The 24,072-nt window shown below is 41.0% G+C and overlaps 1 protein-coding gene across 2 annotated transcripts; it reads left to right on the forward strand.

The window, feature by feature from the left end:
• Positions 1 to 244: 244 nt before the first annotated feature.
• TLR4 (toll like receptor 4) lies at positions 245 to 11,868 on the forward strand. Of its 2 annotated transcripts, XM_036915505.2 has the most exons (3): positions 245 to 532; positions 5,308 to 5,474; positions 8,747 to 11,868. In XM_036915505.2, exons 1-3 carry the CDS (start codon positions 440 to 442, stop codon positions 11,010 to 11,012), a joined length of 2,526 nt encoding a protein of 841 aa, XP_036771400.2. In that variant the 5' UTR covers positions 245 to 439; the 3' UTR covers positions 11,013 to 11,868. The 2 variants fall into 2 exon arrangements, with proteins under 2 accessions (XP_036771400.2, XP_036771401.2); XM_036915506.2 differs by lacking the exon at positions 5,308 to 5,474.
• Positions 11,869 to 24,072: the final 12,204 nt, after the last annotated feature.

A 24,072-nucleotide genomic window follows, 5' to 3' on the forward strand; every position in this document is an offset into this window, starting at 1 on the left:
CCGTAGGAAGTTAATATAGACAGTAAGTTTCCATCACTAAAACAGAATGGGAAAATCACCACACCATCCTAGAGAGTTACACAGCCTGTTTGACCAGTCTTATTATTTCCCTAAGTTCATGAACCCTCAGGTCAGGTGACTTCCTGGGATAAAAGCCAGCTTTCTCTTGCTGTTACTTCATCCATTGGACTGCAGACATTTCCGTCTTCTTCAAACTTCCCCTCCTATGACAGGGGAGATAAACATTAGAGAAACAAAAGTCCAGAATGCTAACGTTGCCACTCTCACTTCCTCTTGCACCTTAACCCAGAACTGCTTTGAATACAGTAATTGCCCTGAGGCACTGGGCCAGGGAGAGAAGACAGCAGTGCCTCAGCAGTAGGCACTCACAGCCGATCATGTTTTCACAGGGCCACTTCTGCTCACAGAAAATGCTGGGATGATGCCTCCCACCCGCCTGGCTGGGACTCTGATCCCAGCCATGGCCTTCCTCTCCTGCCTGCGACCTGAGAGCTGGGACCCTTGCATACAGGTATGTGGTTGGGTCAGTTCACCTCCTGTAAGATTTGCCTTGTTTCTGAAAAACTGCTCTCTTCCAAGTACTTCGCACTGTGGGCCTCAGTAAGTTTTCTTTGCAAAATGGAGTTAAAATTGCCTTAAGGACTTGAGAAGCCACAGAAACTAAATAAGTCATGGTTACAGGTACTAACAAGCAGCCCATGGAGTTGTGTCCCATTTAGGACTTTAAGTGCTAACAGGGGCTTTAGGTCACATAGACCTGCTTAAAATCACTGTTCTTTAACCTCTGAGCTGTGTGTCCTTGAAAAAGTTACTAAATCTCTCTGAGACTACTTTTTATATCTATAAAAACATCATAATACCTCCTTCAATACAGAGTTGTAAGGCGGCTGCTTCTTGTGATTCCTTTCTGCTGGTGGTTTGTACACTTAGCTTTAAGCATTCTCTTTGCCTCTTTCAATTCAGGAAAAGTTTTGTTTTGTTTTGTTTGGTCTCTTAATAGAACTTTCCAGTTGCATTTCAGAAATCTAAATCTAGTCACAGGTCTGTTCAAAGGAGGAAAAGAAAAGAGTTGGGAAAAAAAAGTACAGAAAATAAAGAGGGAGAGAGACAAAAGAAGAAAAACAGAAATATAAATTATCAACTAATACAATGTCTTTTTTTTCCTTGTGAAATATCAACCCACTGCTTTGTAATCTCATTCAAGATAGAAATATTCTGGTTTTCCCCAGCATGGATTTCACATTGTTTGGGAAGCCTAGAGTAGAATCAAACATCCAAGAGAATGCTCTGGGATTTAGGGTCAGAAACTCAGGAAAAGCATATCCAGCCAGTTCTGAAATTGAGGGCACGGGGGAAATTCTGTAGTTCAATTTATAACTGAGCTGAATGTATCTCCAAGTCTCCCCAACCCTGATCCCCAGCCCCCAGCCTTACTCCTAGTCCTCCTCTGATCCACCTGCGATTGGGTTCATGGGGGTAGATCTTCTGATCAAGGTCACACTGGATAAAATCACCCCTCGTTTGGCTCCTCCCTTTCTCTCCACACCCCATATACTCATCCTCCAAAGCCTGTGTAGCCCTGCCGGTCCCCTCAGTGCCACCCTAGGGCAAGTCCTCTTGGCAAGTGACTGGTCTCCTAACTCCACGGACCCCTTCCTTGAATTTACTGTGCACATTTTTGTTTGTTGTTTATTAGTTGTTTTTCCTGAGGCTCAGTTCTAACAAATTATCCTTGTTAAAAAACAAAATTCATCCAAGTAAATGTGAAGATCTAATTGGCTTTATTAAATAATTCATGAATTGGGCAGCATCCCCTCTAGCAACTAGAGAGATGCTCCAAGGAATTGTACAGAATGGAAGGTTTTTATAGATAGGAAGGTGGGGAAAAGTTATTAGCAAAAGAATAAAAGGGACTGTTTCAGGCAAGATCACTTTCTGTAGGGGGGAAAGCAAGGGATCTTATAATGCAGATTACCTTTTCTTCTTTCAAGGAAGATAGAGAAAGTTCAAGGGATAGATTATCTTTTCAGTGATGCTGAACAGAAAATTCCTAACTGACTACATTTCTGGGAAAGGCTGAACCTGCAATTATATTTAGGTATTAGCCCTGGTCCGGACTTGGCCCAACAGAGTTGACACCATGTTGGACCTGTGCATTTCTCTTTAAGATCCTCCTTAAAACCTTTTAATAACATTTTATTATAATTAGGATAGTTTGCTACCACAGGACCTTTGCACTGGCTATTTCCTCTAGCTACAATCCTTTTCCCCTAGATGAGTGCTACCCAAAGGCAGTATCACGGGGATTGCATGATATTATTTAAATTTAAATAATACATTTAACTAATGCATTTAACTAAATAAAATTAATTTTTAACTAAATTTAAATGTAGTTTAAAATTCTGTGGTAGACACATTAAAAAGTAAGAAACAGGTGAATTTAATTTTAATAACACTTTTATTTAACCCAGTATATTCAAAATATTATTTCAAAATGTAATATATACTATACTATTAAGATATCTTACATTCTTTCTTTGGTATTCTTTGTAATTTAGTATATATATGTTCATTTAACATACATCTCAAAATGTAATATATACTATACTATTAAGATATCTTACATTCTTTCTTTGGTATTCTTTGTAATTTAGTATATATATGTTCATTTAACATACATCTCAGTTATGACTGCCCCCATTTCTTGTGCTCATTAGCCATCTGTGGCTAATGGCTACCATGTTGGACAGTGCAGACCCAGATATTTTCACGACTTAATATAATCCCTTACATTATTCACATCTCTGCTTAAATGTCACCTCCTCTGGGAAGTCTTCCTTGATTGCCTCTTGTATGCCTCTCCATTTCCCATATTTGCTTCTAATCTCCTATGCTGTCTTTATATTTTTATAGCACACCACTCTACATTTGTTCATTGTTTGTCTTTCTCTATGAAATGGAATCTGTAAAAAGACAAGATCATTGCTGGCTTTACTTATCTCTATAACTCACTGTTTCATGCCAGTCTTACCTATCAATAACCAATGTTGTGACTGGACTGATCCTTGTATTTGTGAATGCAAGATGCCCTTCCGCAATAGTCATCAGGAAATTTTGAAAAAATAAAGGTTTATCACTGACAGGGCCAGGCAATTACACAGCACAGGTAAGGCCCCACAGCAAGGTGATGGGGAGAGTAAGCATGGAGGGCCCTGAGGTTCTGCTTCTACTGGGTTCGAGGGTGGGGCCTAGGGTTTTGGGGGCTCATCCTTTGTTGGTGAATTTAAAACAGAAGAGTAGGAATTAAAGAGTGGAAAGGGAAGAAAAAAAATAGTGGCCTAAATAGCCAGTTTTTTAAATCAACCTAGGTCCAAAACAAAGGAGCCTCACAGTGGGGGAAGTGGCCAGGCTCTTTATCTTGGTGTGCCTGGCAGTGTGTTTATTCAAGACAGCCCTCTTTGAAGTAGATACCTCCACAATCTAAGCTTAAAATGGGCACTTGCATTACAAAAAAAAAAGCCAGCTGTCAGAGTTTATACCATTGCCAGTGCCTAGCATACAGAAGTTGCTCAATTTATATGTGTTAAATGATTAAAAGTATTGCCATAGGACAAAATAAAAGGCCCTCCTAGTCTGGCTCTGGCTCCCCCTCTGGCTTGGGTTTGACCATTCTCTCCAGGTACCAACTGAACGGAATTAGTTTTCCATCCCTTCTTGTTTACACTGTTTTCTCCCTCTTTGCTCTTCCCACGTATTAATATATTACTCATTCTTCAAGACCCACCTTGAAATCTCTTTCTCAGAAGCTTTCTATGATCCCTGGATCCAGAACTGATCTCTAATTTTCTGAAATAGGAACTGTTTTCCAAGGCTGGTGTATGTTCCTTTCTGGTAGTGTGAGTTCGGCTTCTGTCTTATCCCTTCCTCTGGGAGCTCATCAAAGTGTGGAGTTGCATCATATTGGTGTCTGTATTGTCCACATTTAGCAGAAAGATGCCTAGACTTTGGACTTAAACAAACCTTCACTCATCAGTTATTCATTCATTTATTCAACAAATACTAAGCATTAACCATTTATCAGGCACCATTCTAAGTGCTGGAGATATAACAGAGCAAAACTCTGCAAACTTACCATTTAGGGATGGAAATGAACAGTACGTATGGAACAATCCCACAGACAACATAATTATAGATGGTGATACATCTGCGGAGGAGGATGGAAGAGGGTAGGGAAGAATGCCTGGTAAGGAAACCAGCCTCTACTAGACAGTACAGTCTGTGAGGCTCCTGTGACAGACAGCATTTGAGGAGACGTGAAAATGAAGTGAACAGCTGTACATATGACCTGTGAAACTTTATGCGTGTTGCCTCATCTCTCTGACTTCTTCTTCTTTAAAAAACTTTATGTGAAGATTAATGTATATACCATAAAGGAAATATGCCACCATATAGTAAGGGATTAACAAGAGCAGATAATAATAAATGTTAACATTTACTGATCATTTATACTGTAAAAGGCTTTGAGATAATCTCTTTAAATGGCTTCTTCATTTAATCCGTTTAACAGATGCTATTGGTTTTTAACAGAAAACCCAAATTAGCTGGTTTAAGCAAGGAACTTTTTTTGAAGAAACCAGAGAATTCAGGAATTAAATGGGAGGTTATTGAACAAGGTTTGCAAAGAATTTGGGAAAGACTGATAGAAACCAGCATAGGAACCAAGGGAGCAAAAAGCACTTGACCTTATTTACTGGGTTCCACCACTGGAGTTCATGCACTCCAGAGATTTTTTTCTCCCCATTTCTGTATCACCTGCTCAAAGGTAAGTGAGTCAAGGGAGAGAACGCAATTGGAAGAAATCAGGCTATGATTAAGGGAGGTCTGGATACTGTGCCTGGTAGTCTCCCCAAGGCTGTATACAGTGGGGGTGTATTTAGGGAAAAGAAAGCTTTTCCTCAAATCACACAGAAGAGTTGGGGCAAGACCCAGAGCTTTTGTACTCCAGAGCCTCACCTCTTTGCCACTTGACTCCATTGCTTCTTGCTAAATGCTGCCATTGTGATACTAGTGGTGAGAATATGGCGTGGATAGTAGGTACCCTTCCCTTCCTAATTTAGAGCAAAGCATTTTATAAGTATAAAGGGAGTGGATAAATGGACGGATGGATGGATGAAAGATTGGCTGGGCACTGTGCTTGCACTAGAGGTCTCTCAGGCTCTGGCCCAGGGAGGGGAGTTGAGAGGGCAGGCCACTGAGATGCCTTCATCTAATGTACCATCATTGCAGGTGGTTCCTAACATTACTTACCAATGCATGGAGTTGAATTTCTACAAAATCCCTGACAACATTCCCAGATCAACCAAGGAACTGGACCTGAGCTTTAACCCCCTGAGGCATTTAGGCAGCCATAGCTTCTCCAGCTTCCCAGAACTGCAGGTGCTGGATTTATCCAGGTAACAATGAGCTTTTACACACTGCATAAGGTGACATGTTCTTTGTTCTATTATTTCATTCTTAACTCAGAAAGCCTGGTTGGCGGAGTTTCATCTTCACTCACTTATTCATTGCTTGGCATATAAACCTGGTCAAGCCACCTCCCCTCTCCAGGTCTATTTCCTTATCTGTGAAATGAACATTTGGATGAGATATTTTCTAAAGATAATTCCTTCTTTGGATTTTCATTTAATTCAGGGGAGAAAACTGGCTCAAACTCTTTCATCAGCAATTATTTACTTACTACAACATATACTTACCATATGTTGTACACTCTGCTAGGAAACAAGAGTATATGGATATATAACATACAACCCCATGTACTAAGGAGGACATATGCACTTGGAAGAATCAGTACGTTAAAATCTTGAGCATGGTGCTGGGCACATAGTAAGCATTCAATAAATGTTGCTTGATTCTGATTTTGGATTTTGAAGCTGAGATAAAGATGGTAACATTGTAACAGGAGGTGATATATTATGTGTACACAAGAGGTAATACATTGTATTGTTCAGAAGAGGGGCCTTCTCTGCAGTGGATAATCAAGACAAGATTTCATTTGAGTGGGATTCAAATAATGTCTAGAATATTGAAAGTAGCATAGAGGGTAGGGAATTAGGAAGGTACAAGTAACACAAGGAGAAAGATGGCAAGATTGAAGGTAAATACCTGCTGGGAGAAGGAACAGTGAGTATGATTTTCTTTTCTGATGGAGGGAAGTATATCATTTACTGGGATAAGTGATTATCATTATTTTGGGGTCGGGTACTGAATCCTAAAATTATTTTCATCATTAGGGCCTTATTTAAAAATGTACTAGATAATGGACTATATTCTCTATAAAAGTTTTTGGAAAATGAAGAAATGTTATGTGTATGTATGTATGTATGTATATATATATATATATATATATATATATGGCTTTTTATTATGGAAATTCTTATTAAAGACTAAGAGCATAATATAAAAATCCATTTAGAACAGGTATTTCTGTAGACAAGTGAGCATCTGATGTTTAGAGTCTAAATTGGATATAGATAAAACGTAATAAAAGGGACATTTTAAAGAGTGAGAGAGAGCACAGAACCCTGCGGGGGTCAAGAGACCTGAGCAAGGTCCTCCTCCAACATTTATAGCTATGTGGTGTGAGACAGTCACTACCTACCTGGGTCTCAGTCTTCACATTTGTGAAATGGAAATGACAAATCTTAACCCACAGGGATAAATGTGAAAATGAATGTTAACTTGCTATGTATATTAAAAACTTTATAAGTATAAAATATTATTATTATTATTATTATTATGGCATTTCACTGGTTGTAAAGTTTAGTTTTCTGAGTAAGAATTTTGTGAAGAACTATATTGAGTTAGATAGACAAACCTCCCCCATTTTTAAACAAGTAGTTTCTCAACAAACAATGTCCCTTATAATTCATCTTCAAACCCCCACATACCCAAGGAACTTCCCTCAGAGACCTTAAATATGTGCTTAGAGAGAAGCCATCTCCCCATCCGGCTAGCCAGCAGGAGATTCTGGATTAGGACAAGAACAATCAATAGCACAACAGATACTCTGTGCCTCAACTGGTCAGTTCTCTGTGGATGCCCGTCATAGACCAGGCAGCCTTTGTCCCTGCTATGGAAACCTACTGATACACAGTAGGTTTCTTTTTATAGGTGAGCAAACTGAGATTTGGAGAGCTTAAGTGACTTATCTATGTTCACATAGCTTGTTAGCAGTAGAACAGAGACTCATGTACACGTCTCCTGCTTCCAAGTTAAACGTTCTCTTCATCTTAATAGTCTGCTTATCTAAAGTGATGACCCCTCTTTGATGAGACAGAACATAGCAAAACCCTTCCAGTGATATATACAGTGATGCATAAGGACTATGGGCTGTAAAATCATGTAACTGAAAGTAACTTGAGGAATAATCAAGTTTAGCTATCTCAGGTAGCAATAATAACTAAGGCCAAGAGGAAAGGCAGTTCCCAAGATCATGGTATGAAAGGAAAGCAGAGGCACCAGAACCCAGGTGTCTTGTCCGCCTTCTCAGTGTTCTTTCCACTGTACCCACCCCCTTCTATCCAGTTACCAGTCAATACCAAAAATTGGACCAAATGCTTTCATTACCCATGACTCTCCTGAGGGGATATAGCCAGTGGGGAACACTGCAAATGCAACTCAAGTTGGATTAGGAAAGGACTCATTTGCAAAGCATAACTGGTCTGCACTCACAATGCTAGCAAGAGTTTTCCATTGGCTAGATGAGAGCCTTGTGTCTGGGACACTTCGGTGAACACTGTATACAGCATGGCTTCCATTTCCCTTGGGTGAAATTCAAAACGCTTTATATCTGGTCTGTAAGCCTCTGCCTTGCTTACAGCCTTTTTTCTCTACAACCTCATCTCACACCTCTTCTCTTCCCTCTCTGTAATCTGGATACAGAAGCTGTTTTCTTACGGTTCCTCCATGTATTGTGGTTGCTGCCTATCTTAGGTCTTTTGTATCCACTGTTCTTTCCACTTCTTTTTCTTGTTAATTCCTACCCATCTTTCAGATTTAAACCTAAGTGCTATCAGAGAAGCCTGCTTTGATCCCCCTTTCCTAGGTCCATTTCTTTGATATAAACTCTCTCAGCACATTTTCCTTTTCTTCTACAAAACTCACTCCTATCACCTGCTCCTACCATTTACCTGTGATAATTACAACTTCCAAATATCTAGCTATCATATTTGGAGAACTACTTTGCATAAACATTGAAGTTGTCTGTGACACTTAATGTGTAATTTTTACATCTTTGAAATTGATGTTCACCAGCCACTTATCATACCTAACAACTTAACTGTACCATCTGTACCAATAAGACATATAATCACAATTAGGTGGCTGGAAATGGCTAATGTTGATCCAAGGACATCACGTACTGTGTCAGCCATACAGTCTTCATGTATGATTGATCTTTAACTGATTTCCTTCTGAGAGATACGCTGCCTCTGCTTACATGTCCCTAGTGTGACAGAGTTTGTCGCTGTGGCCAGTATGCTAGCACTGTTTCTGAGGGGCTTATTTGTGTATGCCATCATCTGCCCTGCTGGAGGTCTTTTTGCCTATGCAAAAAAAAAAAATCATACAGCATGTCGTGTGTGAGAGAGCTAGATGCCTGGGATTGTTATTCTGTTTTTGGGTTTTTATTCAGCAGAAATATAATCTGTATCTCTTTTCTCTGTAGGTGTGAAATTCAGATGATTGAAGATGATGCATATCAGGGCCTAGAGCACCTCTCCACCTTGATATTAACGGGAAACCCTATCCAGAGGTTGGCCCTCAGAGCCTTTTCAGGACTATCAAGTTTACAAACACTGGTGGCCGTGGAGACAAACATTGTATCTCTAGAGGACTTCCCCATTGGACATCTCAGAACTCTGAAGGAGCTTAATGTGGCTCACAATCTTATCCATTCTTTCAAGTTACCTGAGTATTTTTCTAACCTGCCCCACCTGAAGGACTTGGACCTTTCTGATAACAAGATCCAAAATATTTACCTTAAAGACTTGCAGGTGCTACATCAAATGCCCCTACACAAACTCTCTTTAGACTTGTCCCTGAATCCTCTAGACTTTATCCAACCAGGTGCCTTTAGAGAAATTAAACTCCGTGAACTGACTTTGAGAAGTAATTTTCACAGTACAGATGTAATGAAAACTTGTATTCAAGGTCTGGTTGGTTTAACAACCAATCGGTTGGTTCTGGGAGAATTTAGAAATGAAAGGAATGTGGAAAAGTTTGATAAATCTGTCCTGGAGGGGCTGTGCAATTTGACCATTGAAAAATTCCAGATAGCATACTTCAATTACTTCTCAGTTGATACTTCTGACTTATTTAATTGTTTGGCAAATGTTTCTACAATTTCTCTGGCGCATCTGAATTCAAACCAACTAGAAGGCCCTTGGAAAGGTTTCAGATGTCAATACTTAGAACTGGTTAAATGTAAATTTGAACAATTTCCTATACTGGAGCTCGACTCTCTCACAACGTTTGTTTTCACTGCCAACAAAGGGATGAACACTTTTACTGAACTTAAGCTACCAAGGCTTGAGTTTCTAGATCTCAGTAGAAATGGCTTAAATTTCAAGGGTTGCTGTTCTGAGGCTGATTTTGGGACAACCAGTCTCAAGTATTTGGATCTGAGCTTCAATTATGTTATTACCATGCATTCAAACTTCATGGGCTTAGAGCGGCTGGAATATCTGGATCTGCAGCATTCCAATCTGAAACAGGCCAATGACTTTTCAATATTTCTATCACTCAAAAACCTCCGTTACCTTGATATTTCTTATACGCAAACCCGAATTGTCTTCCATGGCATCTTTGATGGCTTGGTCAGCCTCGAAGTCTTGAAAATGGCTGGCAATTCTTTTCAGAACAACATCCTTCCAAATATTTTCTCAGATCTGACTAACCTGACCACACTGGACCTCTCTAAGTGTCAACTGGAAGAGGTGTCCCAGATGGCATTTGACTCACTCTCTAGACTTCAGTTGCTAAATATGAGTCACAACAACCTCTTGTCATTGGATATACTTATTTATAAACCTCTCCACTCCCTCCAGATTCTGGACTGCAGCTTCAACCGTATAGTAGCCTCCAGGGTGCAAGAACCACAGCATTTTCCAAGTAGTCTAGCTTCCTTAAATCTTAGTTGGAATGACTTTGCTTGTGTTTGTGAACACCAGGGTTTCCTGCAGTGGGTCAAGGACCAGAGGCAGCTCTTGGTGGAAGTTGAACAACTGGTGTGTGCAAAGCCTTTAGATATGCAGGATGTACCTTTGCTGAGTTTTAGGAGTACCACCTGTCAGATAAGCAAGACTATCATTAGTGTGTCAGTTCTCACTGTACTCATACTGTGTGTGGCAGTAGTTTTAGTCTATAAATTCTATTTCCACCTGATGCTTCTTGCTGGCTGCAAAAAGTATGGCAGAGGTGAAAGCACCTATGATGCCTTTGTTATCTACTCAAGCCTGGATGAAGACTGGGTGAGGAATGAATTAGTAAAGAACTTGGAGGAAGGAGTGCCCCCTTTCCAGCTTTGCCTTCACTACAGAGACTTTATTCCTGGTGTGGCCATCGCTGCCAACATCATCCAGGAAGGTTTCCACAAAAGCCGGAAGGTTATTGTCGTGGTGTCCCAGCACTTCATCCAGAGCCGATGGTGCATCTTTGAGTATGAGATTGCCCAGACCTGGCAGTTCCTGGGCAGTCACGCTGGCATCATCTTCATCGTCCTGCAGAAGCTGGAGAAGTCCCTGCTCCGGCAGCAGGTAGAGCTGTATCGCCTCCTCAGCAGGAACACTTACCTTGAGTGGGACGACAGTGTCCTGGGGCAGCACATCTTCTGGAGACGGCTCAGAAAAGCCTTGCTGGATGGGAAGCCATGGAGTCCAGAAGGAACAGCAGATGCAGAGAGCAGCCAGCCCAAAGCAACAACCTCCAGCTGAGGAGGAAAAACTCCTCAAGTGCTTCTTGCCCAGCTAGACCCAATACTTGTTCAGTTAACAAGTATTAAATGCTGCAACCTATTAGCCATTGTGCTAAAAGCAGGTGATTCAGTGGTGTATAAAATACACAGCACTACTAATCTCATGGAGTTTACAGTGCACAGGGATAAATATCATGCTAAAATACAGAACCTCTAGGTGGTGCTTCAACCAACTCAGCTAAGGAGTCTATGACAGGAAAAATCAGCTCAACTCTTACACCATCAAATTAAATTAGAACTAAGAGACTGAGCCCCAGTGAGATCAGAAAAAGACCTAGTTCTTCAGCTGAGTCTTTTGAATGGAAACTACTTCGTGTTCCATGTTTCAGCCATCTCAAAACAAAGTGGTTTTGGTAGCTGCAGCTAAGCTGGGTCTTTGCTCACTTTTTTCTTTTCTGTTGAATCCTGTTTAAATTCTACTTGATGGCTCAGGAGACTCCGGATTCAGATCCCAGCTCCCCTTTAAGTCAGTTTCCTTACTGGTTAAAAATCCCATAACTAATACCTAAGGAAACCAGATTAACACGTATTCACAAACATCCTGCTCATTTCTTAGCATGTTCTATTTATTAACTAATAGTCCCTGATACATTTTCATTTTTATAGATCCAGTTCTCATTTTTCATGTCTTCCCTATGACTCTTGTCATAAATAAATCTGGTAGAGATACTCTGGAAATATCCACATTTAACCACTATCTTTCAGGCAAATATGTAAAATGTACTCTGTCACTTTGTCACTTGATGTCATTCTAAAGTTATTACGTACTAAGTTAGGACTGTCATGAAAGTAGCATTAAAATAATTTGGTTCAAAGTGGCACTTACTGTAATAGAGGGGAACAATTCAAAATTCCTGGTCTCATAATGAGCAATTAAAATTAGAGGCAGGGCAAGTGGGATGACCTCAGGAGGTCAGCTCTTCTTGATGATCTCAGAGACCTGTGGGCTAATATAGCTGGCGTGAGCACACGACAAGATCTGCAGCAAAGGTTTCTACTGCCGCAAATGAGTATTGTTTGATGCAACACAATCTTTCAAGGGGTTGTGAAATGGTTCAAGGTGGGGAGCATGTGTTGCTGCTTCCTGTTGCTTTCATTTCATGACCCCCTTTTGTGAAGAGTAGATGTTATCACTGAGAAAATAATGTCCCTGAGGTTAATGTGAGTCACATGAAGGGGAAATCTTAGAAAAGCATGATCACCCAGGTTCCCCAGAATGGTGCATTCAAAGAAAGAGCAATGAGAATATGTGGGAAATGGGACTGTCAAAAACTGGAAATATGGGCATGGTTGGGAATGTGATTGTGACTGAGTATTTCAGAATGTATTTTGATTGGAGCATGCTTGGAATCACTGATCACACCTGGGTGTGCTTATAGGTCTTATGAGCTAGTGAAAGGGGGTGTATGTATTTGTGCACATGCTTCTGCATCTGTGTACATGCAGTAACATGTGTGTCTATGTGATCATGTCTGCATGGAAGAGAATGTGATTAAACTTCAAGGGGAATATGTGCATTTGATGTGGATGTCTACAGCAGCAGACAGGTTTTCTTCTGAGATAGGTTCTCTTCTCCTGTCTTTGTATGGGATTGCTTATATACAAATGTCTGCTTTAAATTCTGAGTGTACATGAAGGCATGTGCTTCAGGCTGTATGTGAGTACACCTGTGTTGATATTTGAGCATGCATTCTTCATGTGTGTATTAGTTCAAGCAAATATACAAGACTCCAAAGAGGAAAATCAAAATACAACTGGACTGTTTCTTGTAAACCAGTCTGACACTGGTCTCCTTTCCATCAATCCCTTCTCCAAGATGAGAATTCTGAAAATTGCAGGTGAGGTAGACAAGAAAGGAAAAAATGGTATGACAGAGACAAAGGTAGGAAAGAGGAAAGTCAGGCCTAGGTAGGGTTCTTTGCAGACAAATTATTTGGATTAAAGAGATGAAGGGTGGAATAGAAAGACGTTAATACTGATTAGAATGAAATTAAATTTGTTTAACACCTTACAACTTGGAACATATTCACACAATTATGGCCATATTTGAATCTCTTATTATCCAGGTGAAGTAGCAGAATTTGTTTGCCCATTTTACTGACATGAAACTTGACATTCAAAGAGGTAAATGTATTGCCAGTAGGCCACAGTGTAAATGAGTGGCAGGGCCTTGACTGGGGCCTCCAGTCTTCTGGGCAGCTCACTTTCCAATACCCTCTATTGCTTCATGCTTTAAGTTGGCAAAACAAGAAGTGAAACTCCTGTAGTTCTCTGTGCGGTTGACACTTGTCAAGGGTTTTTCACTGAAACCATGAATCATTAGGCAAATACATATGCATATATACATTATATATACCCATTGATGTATTTATAACACATTTCTTTCCATTAAGTTCATAAGGGAGATTCAAAGTATACATGGACAATAAGGGTAATGTGAACTAGAACTAGAGAATCTGTACAAAGAACAAAGAGAGGAAAGAAAGACAGTAAGAATAAGCTTTAGCCTAGTGTTTTCCTGTCCTAACTCCAGAAAGACACACCCCTCTCCAGAGTTTTGGATAATCTGGATTTTGGAGAGTACCAAAATTCACATTCACCACTGATCATGTGTGCATCGGGCCCCAATTCTCTTAGATGCTAGCTAACTCAAATGTAAAAAGAGGATAGACTATTACCCTGTAAAGCTGTTGTAAGTATTAGAAATAATTTATACTCAGTACAAGGGCACTGTTTATATGGGTATAATCCTCTGGGACTTTATAAAGCAGGCACAGGGAGAAGTATTCAGTGGTCTTCTCAATAACATCATTTCAGCAATTGCTGTTTTCCCAGCCTGTGGGGCCACAGGAGGACTGTAACTATAATTAGACAGTTTCTTTCTGACTCGGCCTCCACCCACAGGACTGTCAGAACCCCAGCCTCCTTCTGGACTCCATATAACTTTCTAGAAATCACCAGCAGGTTCCTGAGGGTCTTATGTGACCTCAGAAGAGTCCTTACAAATATGACTGAGAGCCTTAGGAGGGCAGAGAACATGTCTGCTCATCCTCTGCTTCCCCAGCCCTGAGCCTGATGGCCCACCCACAGCAAACATCATCTGTTTAACTGAAGAATTGGTGAGTGGACAAAGAACCGTCCCTACAGTGGATGTCCTCTGTGCCTCCTAGTCCAGGCGCCCAACTCCCAGACCACAGTCCCCTGCTGCCCATGTAGTTCCTGGGTCCACACACCTCCACAGCTGCCTCCTGTTCTGTTGTTTCCGTGGATGCTCTCGACCACTTCCTCTGCTCTGCTCCTCAACTCCAAGTATTCCAAAAGGTATTTTGCAGAAGCAGGGAAGAGGACTTCTTTTATCATAGTTAACCTTAATGGCTATTTTTAGATCCTTGTCTACTGTTTTACATATGCTCTCTGATTTAAATTCCCACACCAGGCCTATGAGATGGGCCCTAGAAATACCAGCATTATTTATTACCCATTAGGAAACAAAGGCTCTGAGACCGTAAGTCACCTATCCAAAGTCACACAGCTAGTAAATGGCAGAGTTTGCATTTAAACCCAGTCTGTCTGGTATTCAAAGCCAATTATGCTAGATGTTTTCTCTAATGCCTTCCTATTTCTCAAAGAGATTTGAATACTACCACTCTTTAACATTCTTTTCTCTTTTCTATGGCCAGGGCTCAACACTAGAGCTCAGATATGAAGGTAGAACCCAAGGATGGGTGTTGGGCTGAAGGATGCACTGGATAAAAAACTTTAGGCAGTCCTTTAAATCAACAGTTTCCTCCCACAATGATGGAACGAGCCTTTTCCATTTCAACTCTCTTTTCTGAAGGAGCAAATTCTTTACCATGAGGCTCCCAGGACTTTCATGCAATAAGGTCTGTCCAAATGGCCTTCCAGGGAGGCCAAGCTGTATCTGTTTTTATAGCAATACTCACCATCCATCCTTCAACTCAGTGATCCTTTCTGCCACATGGTTTTAAATAAGGCTCTTCTTTCAATGTCTTCATTAAATGGCAAGAATGTGTCACTGGAATCTTGCTCTAGCTGATAATAGTCTGAATTCGTCAACTTTAGCAGTGCACCCTGATAACAATATTTAAGTTGGACTGTCCAGAGGACGACATAGCAAGAGCCTTGGGCTGAGTTTCCTACTGGCATCATGATTCTCCCTCCTTTAGCTTGACTAAATGAGAGAACACAAGTTAACTCAAAGTTCCAGACTTTGAATTTCAGCCTAGCACCACAGAATGCTGATAATCTATTTTTCACATGAAGAATATAGATACTATAAAAATCAGGAGTGAACAGAAAGTTTGGCTTGTATCTTTTCCCATGGAATAGTCTAGCCATTGTTACTAAATGTAGGAGGTACAGGTAAAAAAGAATCCTACATGGACTTCTATGTGTAGCTGCTAGTCTAGCAGGTGCACAGAGTAGACTTGGATTTAATCCTGGTTCTGCCACAACTTCACAATTTAATTTTGAACAATTTCTTAATCTAATTTTTGTTTGCTTTCTTGATTAGCTAGAGTAAGTCTCTCCTATGCTACAGAGCTACTATAAATATGAAAACAGAGAGTAGAAGGGAGACACAGAATGACTCTAAATTTATCTGCTTGAAAGGGCTATTTTAAGAAAAGGAAATATCCCAAATCTGGGAGGAAGTTGATATAGAAACCTGGAATCTCTCTGAGGCAGGCGGTCTCAGACTCATAGTCAAACTCAGTAATTCAATTCTCAGGGAAGGAGAATGGAAAGAGAAGGCAGGGTCCGGGCTCTGAAACACACACTGAAGTACAGATGCTGCCACTAACGTTTACAAAGAGGCTAAAGCCATACCCTGTTCACTTACAGTGGAGCAGAATCCTGGACAGTGAGCTGCCTGGGAGGGTGGAAACCGCAGTCTGGTCAGGCTCTCCATTTCCTTGTGTGACCATGGGAAAGTCATTCAAGTGCCTTGAGGCTCAGATTTCAATGCGTAAAATGGGGGTAATAATACCTTTTTGGCAGACCTCACTAGGCTATGAGGATAATGCTGATAAAAATAACAATAGTGTCCCTTAATTGACCAATCATTTTGTGCAAGGGCGGCTTTATACATGTTACCTCATTTTCTTTGTCACATCAATGAATTAGGAAGACACTAATTATTTCCAATTTTCAGATGAGAAGAATGACACTTGGAGACATTCTATAATGTGTCTAACATCGCCTGCTAATAAATGGCAGCTCTAAGGTTATAATGTAAGTCCACTTCTTCATAGCCAGAACTACTGAACACTGTATTATGCCAGGTGCACTCTCCTGTCACAGAAATGCACAACACCTATCTTACCCTCATATTTTTAATTAACATTAACCAGTAATAGTGTTACTTCTTGATATAACTATCATAGCCGTAAGAGCCTGGGAAAAAGTAAGTCAAGGATACATGTCATTAAAGATTTTTAACAATGGATACATCAGGCCCACTCACTGAGAGCCTTCCTGTAAACAACATGCTTAGGCTGCTGCATTATCTCTTGGGTATCACAGACCTGTGATGGAACATTGAGGTTATGGGGAAGTTCCGAAAGCTAAGGACTTTCCAGATGGCTGGAATAAGATCACACACTCTGGGTTCCATTGTGGAGATCACTGAGCTTTTCAACTCAAAGTGAAACCTGTGGACTCAGTGGTTGATCAAAAAGAAGCGAATACACTGGGCACCACGTGTGCTCATCCAAGCACTGCCTCTACCCTGTGAGTTAGGTGTCACTCTCTGCAAGTGAACAATGAGGAAATGGATGCCCAGAGAGAAGGAGTAACTTGCCCCCAGTCACACAGCTTGTATGTATTAATGATAACTAACATTTGGTAAGCTTTTGGTATATGGCTGAGATTATTCTCATCTGCATATCAAATCATTTGAGAAAATGATCCTACTGGGCAAGTGTTGGTAGCTTGGCCATTTCTCATATAAAGAAACTGAGGTGCAAAAGTCAACTGTCCAGTTGGAAAGAGCAGAAATAAGGTGAGAACCTAAGTTGGCCTGATTCCTAGGGCTACCTTCTTCCCACCATGTCACAGCTGCTGTGGCGCCCTGGGCGAGTAAATCAGGGGTAGTCAGAGGAGGAACTGAAGAATGATTTAGACAAGGTCAGAAGCTCCCACGCCACCTAGAAATTGAAAGTTTAAAAAGCAGTGTCTGCTACTCTCCTTGATTTCTACAGAAATAGAGATGATACCTCCCCGTGACAGTGCTAAGTGACAATTCTGAGTGTAAATGTGCTTTTTGGCACAAACTGTCCTGTCCTAATAGCCTTCGTTATAATTATAAAATAATGGGTTTCTGAAAGCCTGCAAGCAGTCTGGGAATGGCAATAAGGGTTTTAGAAATGACACGTTGTTTATGCGAGAAGTGTTTTGTTGAAAATTAAGCCCATGTTTACGAGAAAGGATTGTGTTGTATGCTCTTAAGAAACTCTCACTATGTAATTAAATCAAAACCAGTCAGTTGCCAATTTGAGCTCTTGTCTTATGCTAACAACACTCTCATTTCCATGAGCCAAACAAGACAGGACTGACCTAAAATAACTCAGCCCAGTTTTCATCCACAACTCCCCAGAACCTGTCTCTCTCCAGGGCCCAGCTGTGAGATGCAATCGCATGGTCCATCTTCCTCCTGGGACTCACTTGTACCTCTAGACTTCTTGAAGGACTTCCCACCTCCACAGAAAGGCCTAAACACTCTTTCTGCTTAAGGGATTTCTGGGGAGGCACTATATGGAAATAGGGAGTTAAAAAAAAAAAAAAGGATAATGTGGAAAAGCTTTGGTGACTCACAAAATTCCAGAGAAGCTGTCTCTGACCTCATTTCTTAGGTGGGGAACAGAAGTTGCTCTCCAAAGGTTAGAAAGTCTTCTCTGTTCCAGGATCCTGAAGTAAGATTAAGCTTCTTACTCTAACATGTTTTCTTGTGTTTCTAGGTCACTCTTTCATCTCTTCTATGTCTTTTAGTCTCTTCACTTAAAGTAAGTCTGTTTCCACCAAGGACTTCAGGTAGCTTACAATTGAGACAGTATCAATGTAACTATTAAAAATGGAAATAATATCTCAAGATGACAAGGCTTACCACCTCTAGCTTTTTAAAAAGTGTTTGGCCAGAGAAGACAAGTAGTGATTCTATAGCATCTTTACTATGCTCATGAACAGTGACTGGAAAGGGGTATGTGGTGGGGACTTGATAATGGGGGGAAATCTAGTAACCACAATGTTGCTCATGTAAGTGTATATTAATGATACCAAAATAAAAAAAAGAAAGAAAAATAAAATAAAATAAAATAAAAAGTGCTTGGCTTAAGAATCCCTGAGGACTTTAATCATATATTTCTATCTATGTTTCTAAATAGGTTAATGATCTTTATTGTTTGAAATTCTGATGTAGCATCAGAGATTAGGCCAAAAGAATCTGTATCTTGAAATAGTCCCCAGGTGATTTTAATGGGAATGACAGCTAATACAAAAAGTAGAGGCTAATAGCCTATGTTTAATATGGTTACTGGTTTTGTCCTTGAGATTTATTGCTAAGATCCATAAGAACCAAGGCAAGGTCAACAGGATGGAATATGTGGCCCTTCCTCATTAAAGGAAAGAAGACACCCTATTGGTCTTTCTTTTACACTATCTACTTGATTCTTCTCAATCACACCAGATCAGATTCAATGGGATATTAGTGCTGGACTATTCTGACCTTACAGTATCCATTTAGACATCATGACCCAGGCAATTAATTAATTCCCCTAGTTCTTTCTAATGTATTACCAGTTTTCCTTCTTCATACTCCAGGACAGCTGAGACCTGGCATAAACTTATATCAGAACTGTCTACCCTGAACTCTCTGAGGTATCTGCTGCTAATTTTTCCATTCCAAAATAAATCAAAATAAAGCTTGTCAGCTCCAGTTTTGCAAACTGACTATTCAGCTTGCCATTAACAACCAAGAGTCCAAAAATGATTTTCTCTGCTAACGCCAGGATTTCCTGTGCAAAGACTTGCTGGGCCATTGACAGTCTTCCCAAGAGCCTCTTTTTCAATATTGTTTGGAGGAAAAGGGTCAGTGAGCATTCAGCAGCTTTGGCCTTTGAGACCCTGAAACCTCCGGAGGAGTCTACTGCTCCCCAGTGGGGAGGACCTGCTGTAGAAACTTCCTGCTTGTAAAGAGCACTTGTGAAATTAACGGCAGGGTGGGAATTCCTGGCTAGAGCTGTTCAGTGCACTGCTGGGTCCTGCTGAGTCCTGTTGACACGTCATCTTTGGTTGGATTATCTGTAGTCTCAGTGTCTCGTCCAGGTCTGAGAACTGAGCACCACAGGAGCAGGGTCCTATTTTTGTCATTACAGGAATCTAAGCTGCTGAGATCAGGTAATTGAGCAGAAGCAGTGGTAGTATAGCAGCTTCTTTCTGGACGCTTCTCTCACCTGCAAAGTGGGACACGTGGGCTGGATCAGCATATTTCCAAGTGTGGTATATTGGTAAACGAGGTAAATTTATGTAGTCAAAAGATGAGTGTGATGATATGTCATTAAAAGATGATAAATGAGGTGAATTCATGTAGTTAAAAGATGAGTGTGTTATTTTTAATAATTATTTATATGCATTTCATGGTTATTTTCTATTTATGATAGGTTTTGTGTATAGTAAGGAATATGATCCCTTAAAAAAACATTCTTAAGTTTACAAGGTGGGCTTTTCGAGGGAAAACAAAAACAAAACAGAGAACAAAGGGAATAATACAAGAGGCATGCAGATATGGGAAAAAATGGAAAGTGCCATGATAAAGATTGCCAGTTAGGAAGCAACGGACCAGATGGCTGCTGAGGAGCCAGCCAGCTCCCTGACATCCTGGTGTGTGCCCCCCTCCGGGGCCATTTCCTTATCTATAATATGCAGGGGTTGGAGCAAATGTCCTTTTCAGCAATTCTATTCTCTGATTAGAGGTACAACTCCATCACACAGATGTTCCAGCACCCTTAAGATGTGGTTCCAGCATTTTGAAACTCATGATACTGTATGAAAATAGGAGACTCAGTAATTAAGTAGTGGTTTATTCATGGCTTATAATTTTCCCTATTCTCTCTCATTTCTGGAAAAGGTTCAGCTATCAACTGAGTTGAGTGGTAGGTGACACACTATGGATGCAGAAGGTAAGACAGCTGGGTGGTGAACCGGTCCCACCACTATCCATTTAACAAGCAACTTTGATCTCTTTGTCCCTTTGTCTCTGTTTCTTTGTCCATGGGGTGAGTGCTTTATGGAGTCACTTCTATGACAGCTGTGAGGATCAAATGGAACAGAGGACTCAAGAAAATTTAGGGAAGTGCTACATAAACGGGAGAGGTTAGTATCACACTAGACTGAAAACTCCTTGAAGACAGGGCTCCTCTTCTGTCCAATTATATGGTGTCAAGAACACCTCCCATCTTGCCTACCCATTTAAAAACCTTTTAAATTAATCCATGTGACATTTTCATAATACTCTTGTATATTTTAGCAATATGTTACTTAGCTATTTTGAATTATCTTAAGGAGAAAGCCACAGTTCATCTAAATCTAAGCCCTTTCTTGCACTATAATGCCTGCAATTATCCCTTTCCTTCCCCACACTTGACCTTTGAAGTGATCTCCTGAAGAGTCAGCGTCAGAGGCACGGTCCAACCCACGGTGCTCCTCACCATCTGTGACTTCTTGCCAATTAAGAGTAAACACGCTGCATAAATTTCACAATTGGTGATTGGTAATAGCAGAGACCTCTGGTTTCACATCCCTTCTCTTTCCTAAAATGTCATCCACAATGATCCCCTCTATCGCTGTGGGGCTGCTATCACCCCTCAGCTATATGCCACTACAAAAAGGCCATGAAGATGTACGCAGGGGCCAGCCTGCCAGACCTCCCAGGCATATCCCGTCTCAAAGATCGAGGTCAGACAGCCTCCCTCCTGAGCATCTTCCTCTAAGTCATTCTTCCTCCTTTGCCTGCTTCAGGCCGTGGCTTTGCCCTTCACTTATTTCTAGCTCCCAAAACAGTTTCGAAGAAAGCTCATCCAATCATCTGGGGTTCAATTCTGGTGCCATTCTAAGTTGTCTGAATGTCACCACAATCTTCCTTTCTTTGCACCTGCTTGTTGGGTGCACAGTTGATTCTCACCTAGGAAGTCTTGTCTCCCTCTCTGCCTTGAACTCTCTACTCCACCTTCCTCATTGTTGGTGTTATTTCTTTTTTTGCTCTTTCCTTTCCTTATCTGTGAACTCCATTAACTGCTCCTGCACATGGCAATGCCTATTGCAATCCCCAAAGAATGTGTCTTTTCTTCTTCTAATATATTGGAAAGAACACAAGCCTGGGAATCAGAAGGATCTGTGTTTTGATGCTCTTAAGTCTTACAGTAGCTGCCTTGTTTGCTTCAGCTGTAAATGAGGATACCAATACCCACCTCTCAGATTCATCGGCAGCTTAATTAGGGGAAGGGGAGCTCTCACTTTCCTTTTTTCCCTTGAAAGTCTTCTTGATTTTACTCATCCTTCCATCTAACATTTATGGACATAAAGCTGTTGTTATTAGCACACTGAAAGACACACAAGGTTGCAGAGATAAATAACAAAGACACGTGCCTAAACTTGTGGAGTTCAGATTTAATTTGGCAAAGGATATGTGTCAACAAGTCATTAGCACACACACACAAACTGTTATGCCAACATGGGTGGTGGTGGGTTTGTCTTCTGCCTAGAAGCAGTAGGGGAAAGGCTTTGTAGTGGAGGTGCTATTTGAGCTGGAAATTTTAAAAGAAAAATTTTCGGGTAGACCAATGGTGGAGAATGAGGATGAGGAATTCTCAGACAAAGAAATAGCACGAATGTAAAAGATTTAAGTCTGGGAAACAGCAAGTAGAAGAGCATGGCTATAGCACAGAGTGGAAGAAAGAATAGTAGAAACACTTAACTGTGTAGATGCTAATAGTTTATTGGCATCAGTTGACCCTGGTAAAGTCACTTATCAGGACTGTGTCTCAATTTGCTCATCTTTCATTTAAGGATAATACACTGAGTTAATACAAGTAAAGTACAAGGCACTTAGGAATCACTAAGAAAAAAGAAGGTGTGCACATGTGCTTTTGTTGAGGGGTGGGGAAAATACAATTAGAATGAAAGCCCAGATAATTTTGTAGCATGAAATTCACAGGACCTGTGGTGCCTTGGACTTAGGGGGTCCAACCTTCCATCCTGGTGCTGCTACAAACTTGCTGTGTGATACTGGGGAAGTTATAACACAGACTTGAGGTAATTTAACTTATGATTTCTTTTGCTTTAAAAGCCTTCTGGGAATTGGGGTGATGCCACCCTTTATTCTAAGAAACAGGAAGATACTCTGGAATGTTACATAATCAGGCAAGGAGAATCACTCGTTGTGAAGGGACTGTCACTGGCTGTAAAATTTTTGCCAGTTGCATAACAGGGTTATGTAATTTCTTCTTCCCCTGTTTTTATGCAAAAGAGTCAAAGATTCATGACATGGCAGTTTGCTTCCCTGGAGTAGGCACTCCAGTTAAACAGAATCTATCACCTAGAAATTGGCAGCTATGGAACCAGTAACCAGTGAACATTCACTGAATGCAAAGTTTAATGCCAGATGGTGAAAAGACCCAAAGAGAAGAGGCAACTGCCTCCTGCCACTGAGAAGATGCCATTTGAGAGGTAGAGAGAATGAGAAACACCAGAAAAAAATAAATTTTCCAAAGAACCCTATAAACAGGGCATATTAGTACGGCAGACTCAGGCCTGGTCTCTCTCAGGGAGCTTCCTGGTTCTGCCTAACGTCATGGGGTCAGTGAGAGGCATGCCTGGATTCGAGCCAGATCTGCCTGGTCCCAGCACACATTGCTGTATGGTGCTGATGGCAGCACTACCAAAATGGCATGAACACTATTCTACTGCTACTGACGATAACAGGAAAGGGCAGAGGTGGATGACACAGGGTGGGAAATGCATGGGAGGTTAACAGAGCTGTTCTATTGAATATGTTTTATGTTTGGGGCTTCTCATTAAGGGTTTAGCTGTCGTGGTCCTAATTTGTGTGTGTGTGTGTGGTCATTTTAGAAGTTTTTGCTCAACATCTTATGCAGGAATTTCTCCTGCTACCATAAAAAAAAAAGCAGACTAATAAAAAAAATTAAGTAATTCCATTTATACCAAATAAAGCAATCTTTGTGCAGTCACCATGTGGCTGGCACTGTGCTGGTTGTTTTACGTGTATCAGCCCATTTAATGTTCCTGACAATTCCATGAGATGGGATCCTCAGCCTCATCGGTTGGCAGAGAAGGAAACTGGTGGCTAGGGTGATTGCTCCAAATCACTTTGCTAGTACTTTACAGCGAGGAGGATGTGAGACTGGAATCGATGTGTGCCAGCTTTGAAAGGCTGGGCTCTTGAATCCTGCTCCCAAGCATCTCTTAGATGTAATTGTTCAGATGATGCTCAAACTCCAGTGATGGGGCTGATCACACCCCCAAGTGTCTCATGTCATTGTTTGACAGCTCTGATAGTAGATATATAGAAAGGAAGATTTAAATGGACCCCAAATTGGCCTCCCTAGGCATCAGTGTTGGACCATCTGTCTCACCTGTGAGATGGAAGGAGCCCTGAGAGCTATTCCTTTACAGGTGAAGTAAAGGCTTGTCCAGGAGGGAGGCTGGAGCCACACCCTGCCCTGTGCTCATCAGGAGTTCCTGGCTGACCTGGAGCAGAGAACTGTTGTCCTGGGGTAGAGACACCATTCTGGGAGAAGCCTCCTGCAAAGACTTTTCATTTTTCTAGGTTGGCTGTTTGACCCTCCAGAGGCCTCCGACTGAGCTCTCTGGGAGGTAGTAAGTGCTAAGTAAATGCACACAGAGGTTACCACCTCTGTGACCTTCATGAGGAATGTAATCTGTCGGTGTTGTTCACCCGTTTCTCCCCAGTGTACTGAGGTACTTAA

The sequence above is a fragment of the Manis pentadactyla genome, chromosome 3 (genome assembly GCF_030020395.1).
Source record: "Manis pentadactyla isolate mManPen7 chromosome 3, mManPen7.hap1, whole genome shotgun sequence".
NCBI lineage: Eukaryota > Metazoa > Chordata > Mammalia > Pholidota > Manidae > Manis > Manis pentadactyla.

What these genes read in the sequence shown, in the direction of transcription:
- TLR4 (XM_036915505.2), top strand. Translation starts at nt 440, where the DNA reads ATGATGCCTCCCACCCGCCTGGCTGGGACTCTGATCCCAGCCATGGCC. An exon ending in GCTGGGACCCTTGCATACAG is followed by an intron (nt 533 to 5,307) that starts GTATGTGGTTGG and finishes CCATCATTGCAG; the next exon opens with GTGGTTCCTAACATTACTTA. An exon ending in CAGGTGCTGGATTTATCCAG is followed by an intron (nt 5,475 to 8,746) that starts GTAACAATGAGC and finishes TTTTCTCTGTAG; the next exon opens with GTGTGAAATTCAGATGATTG.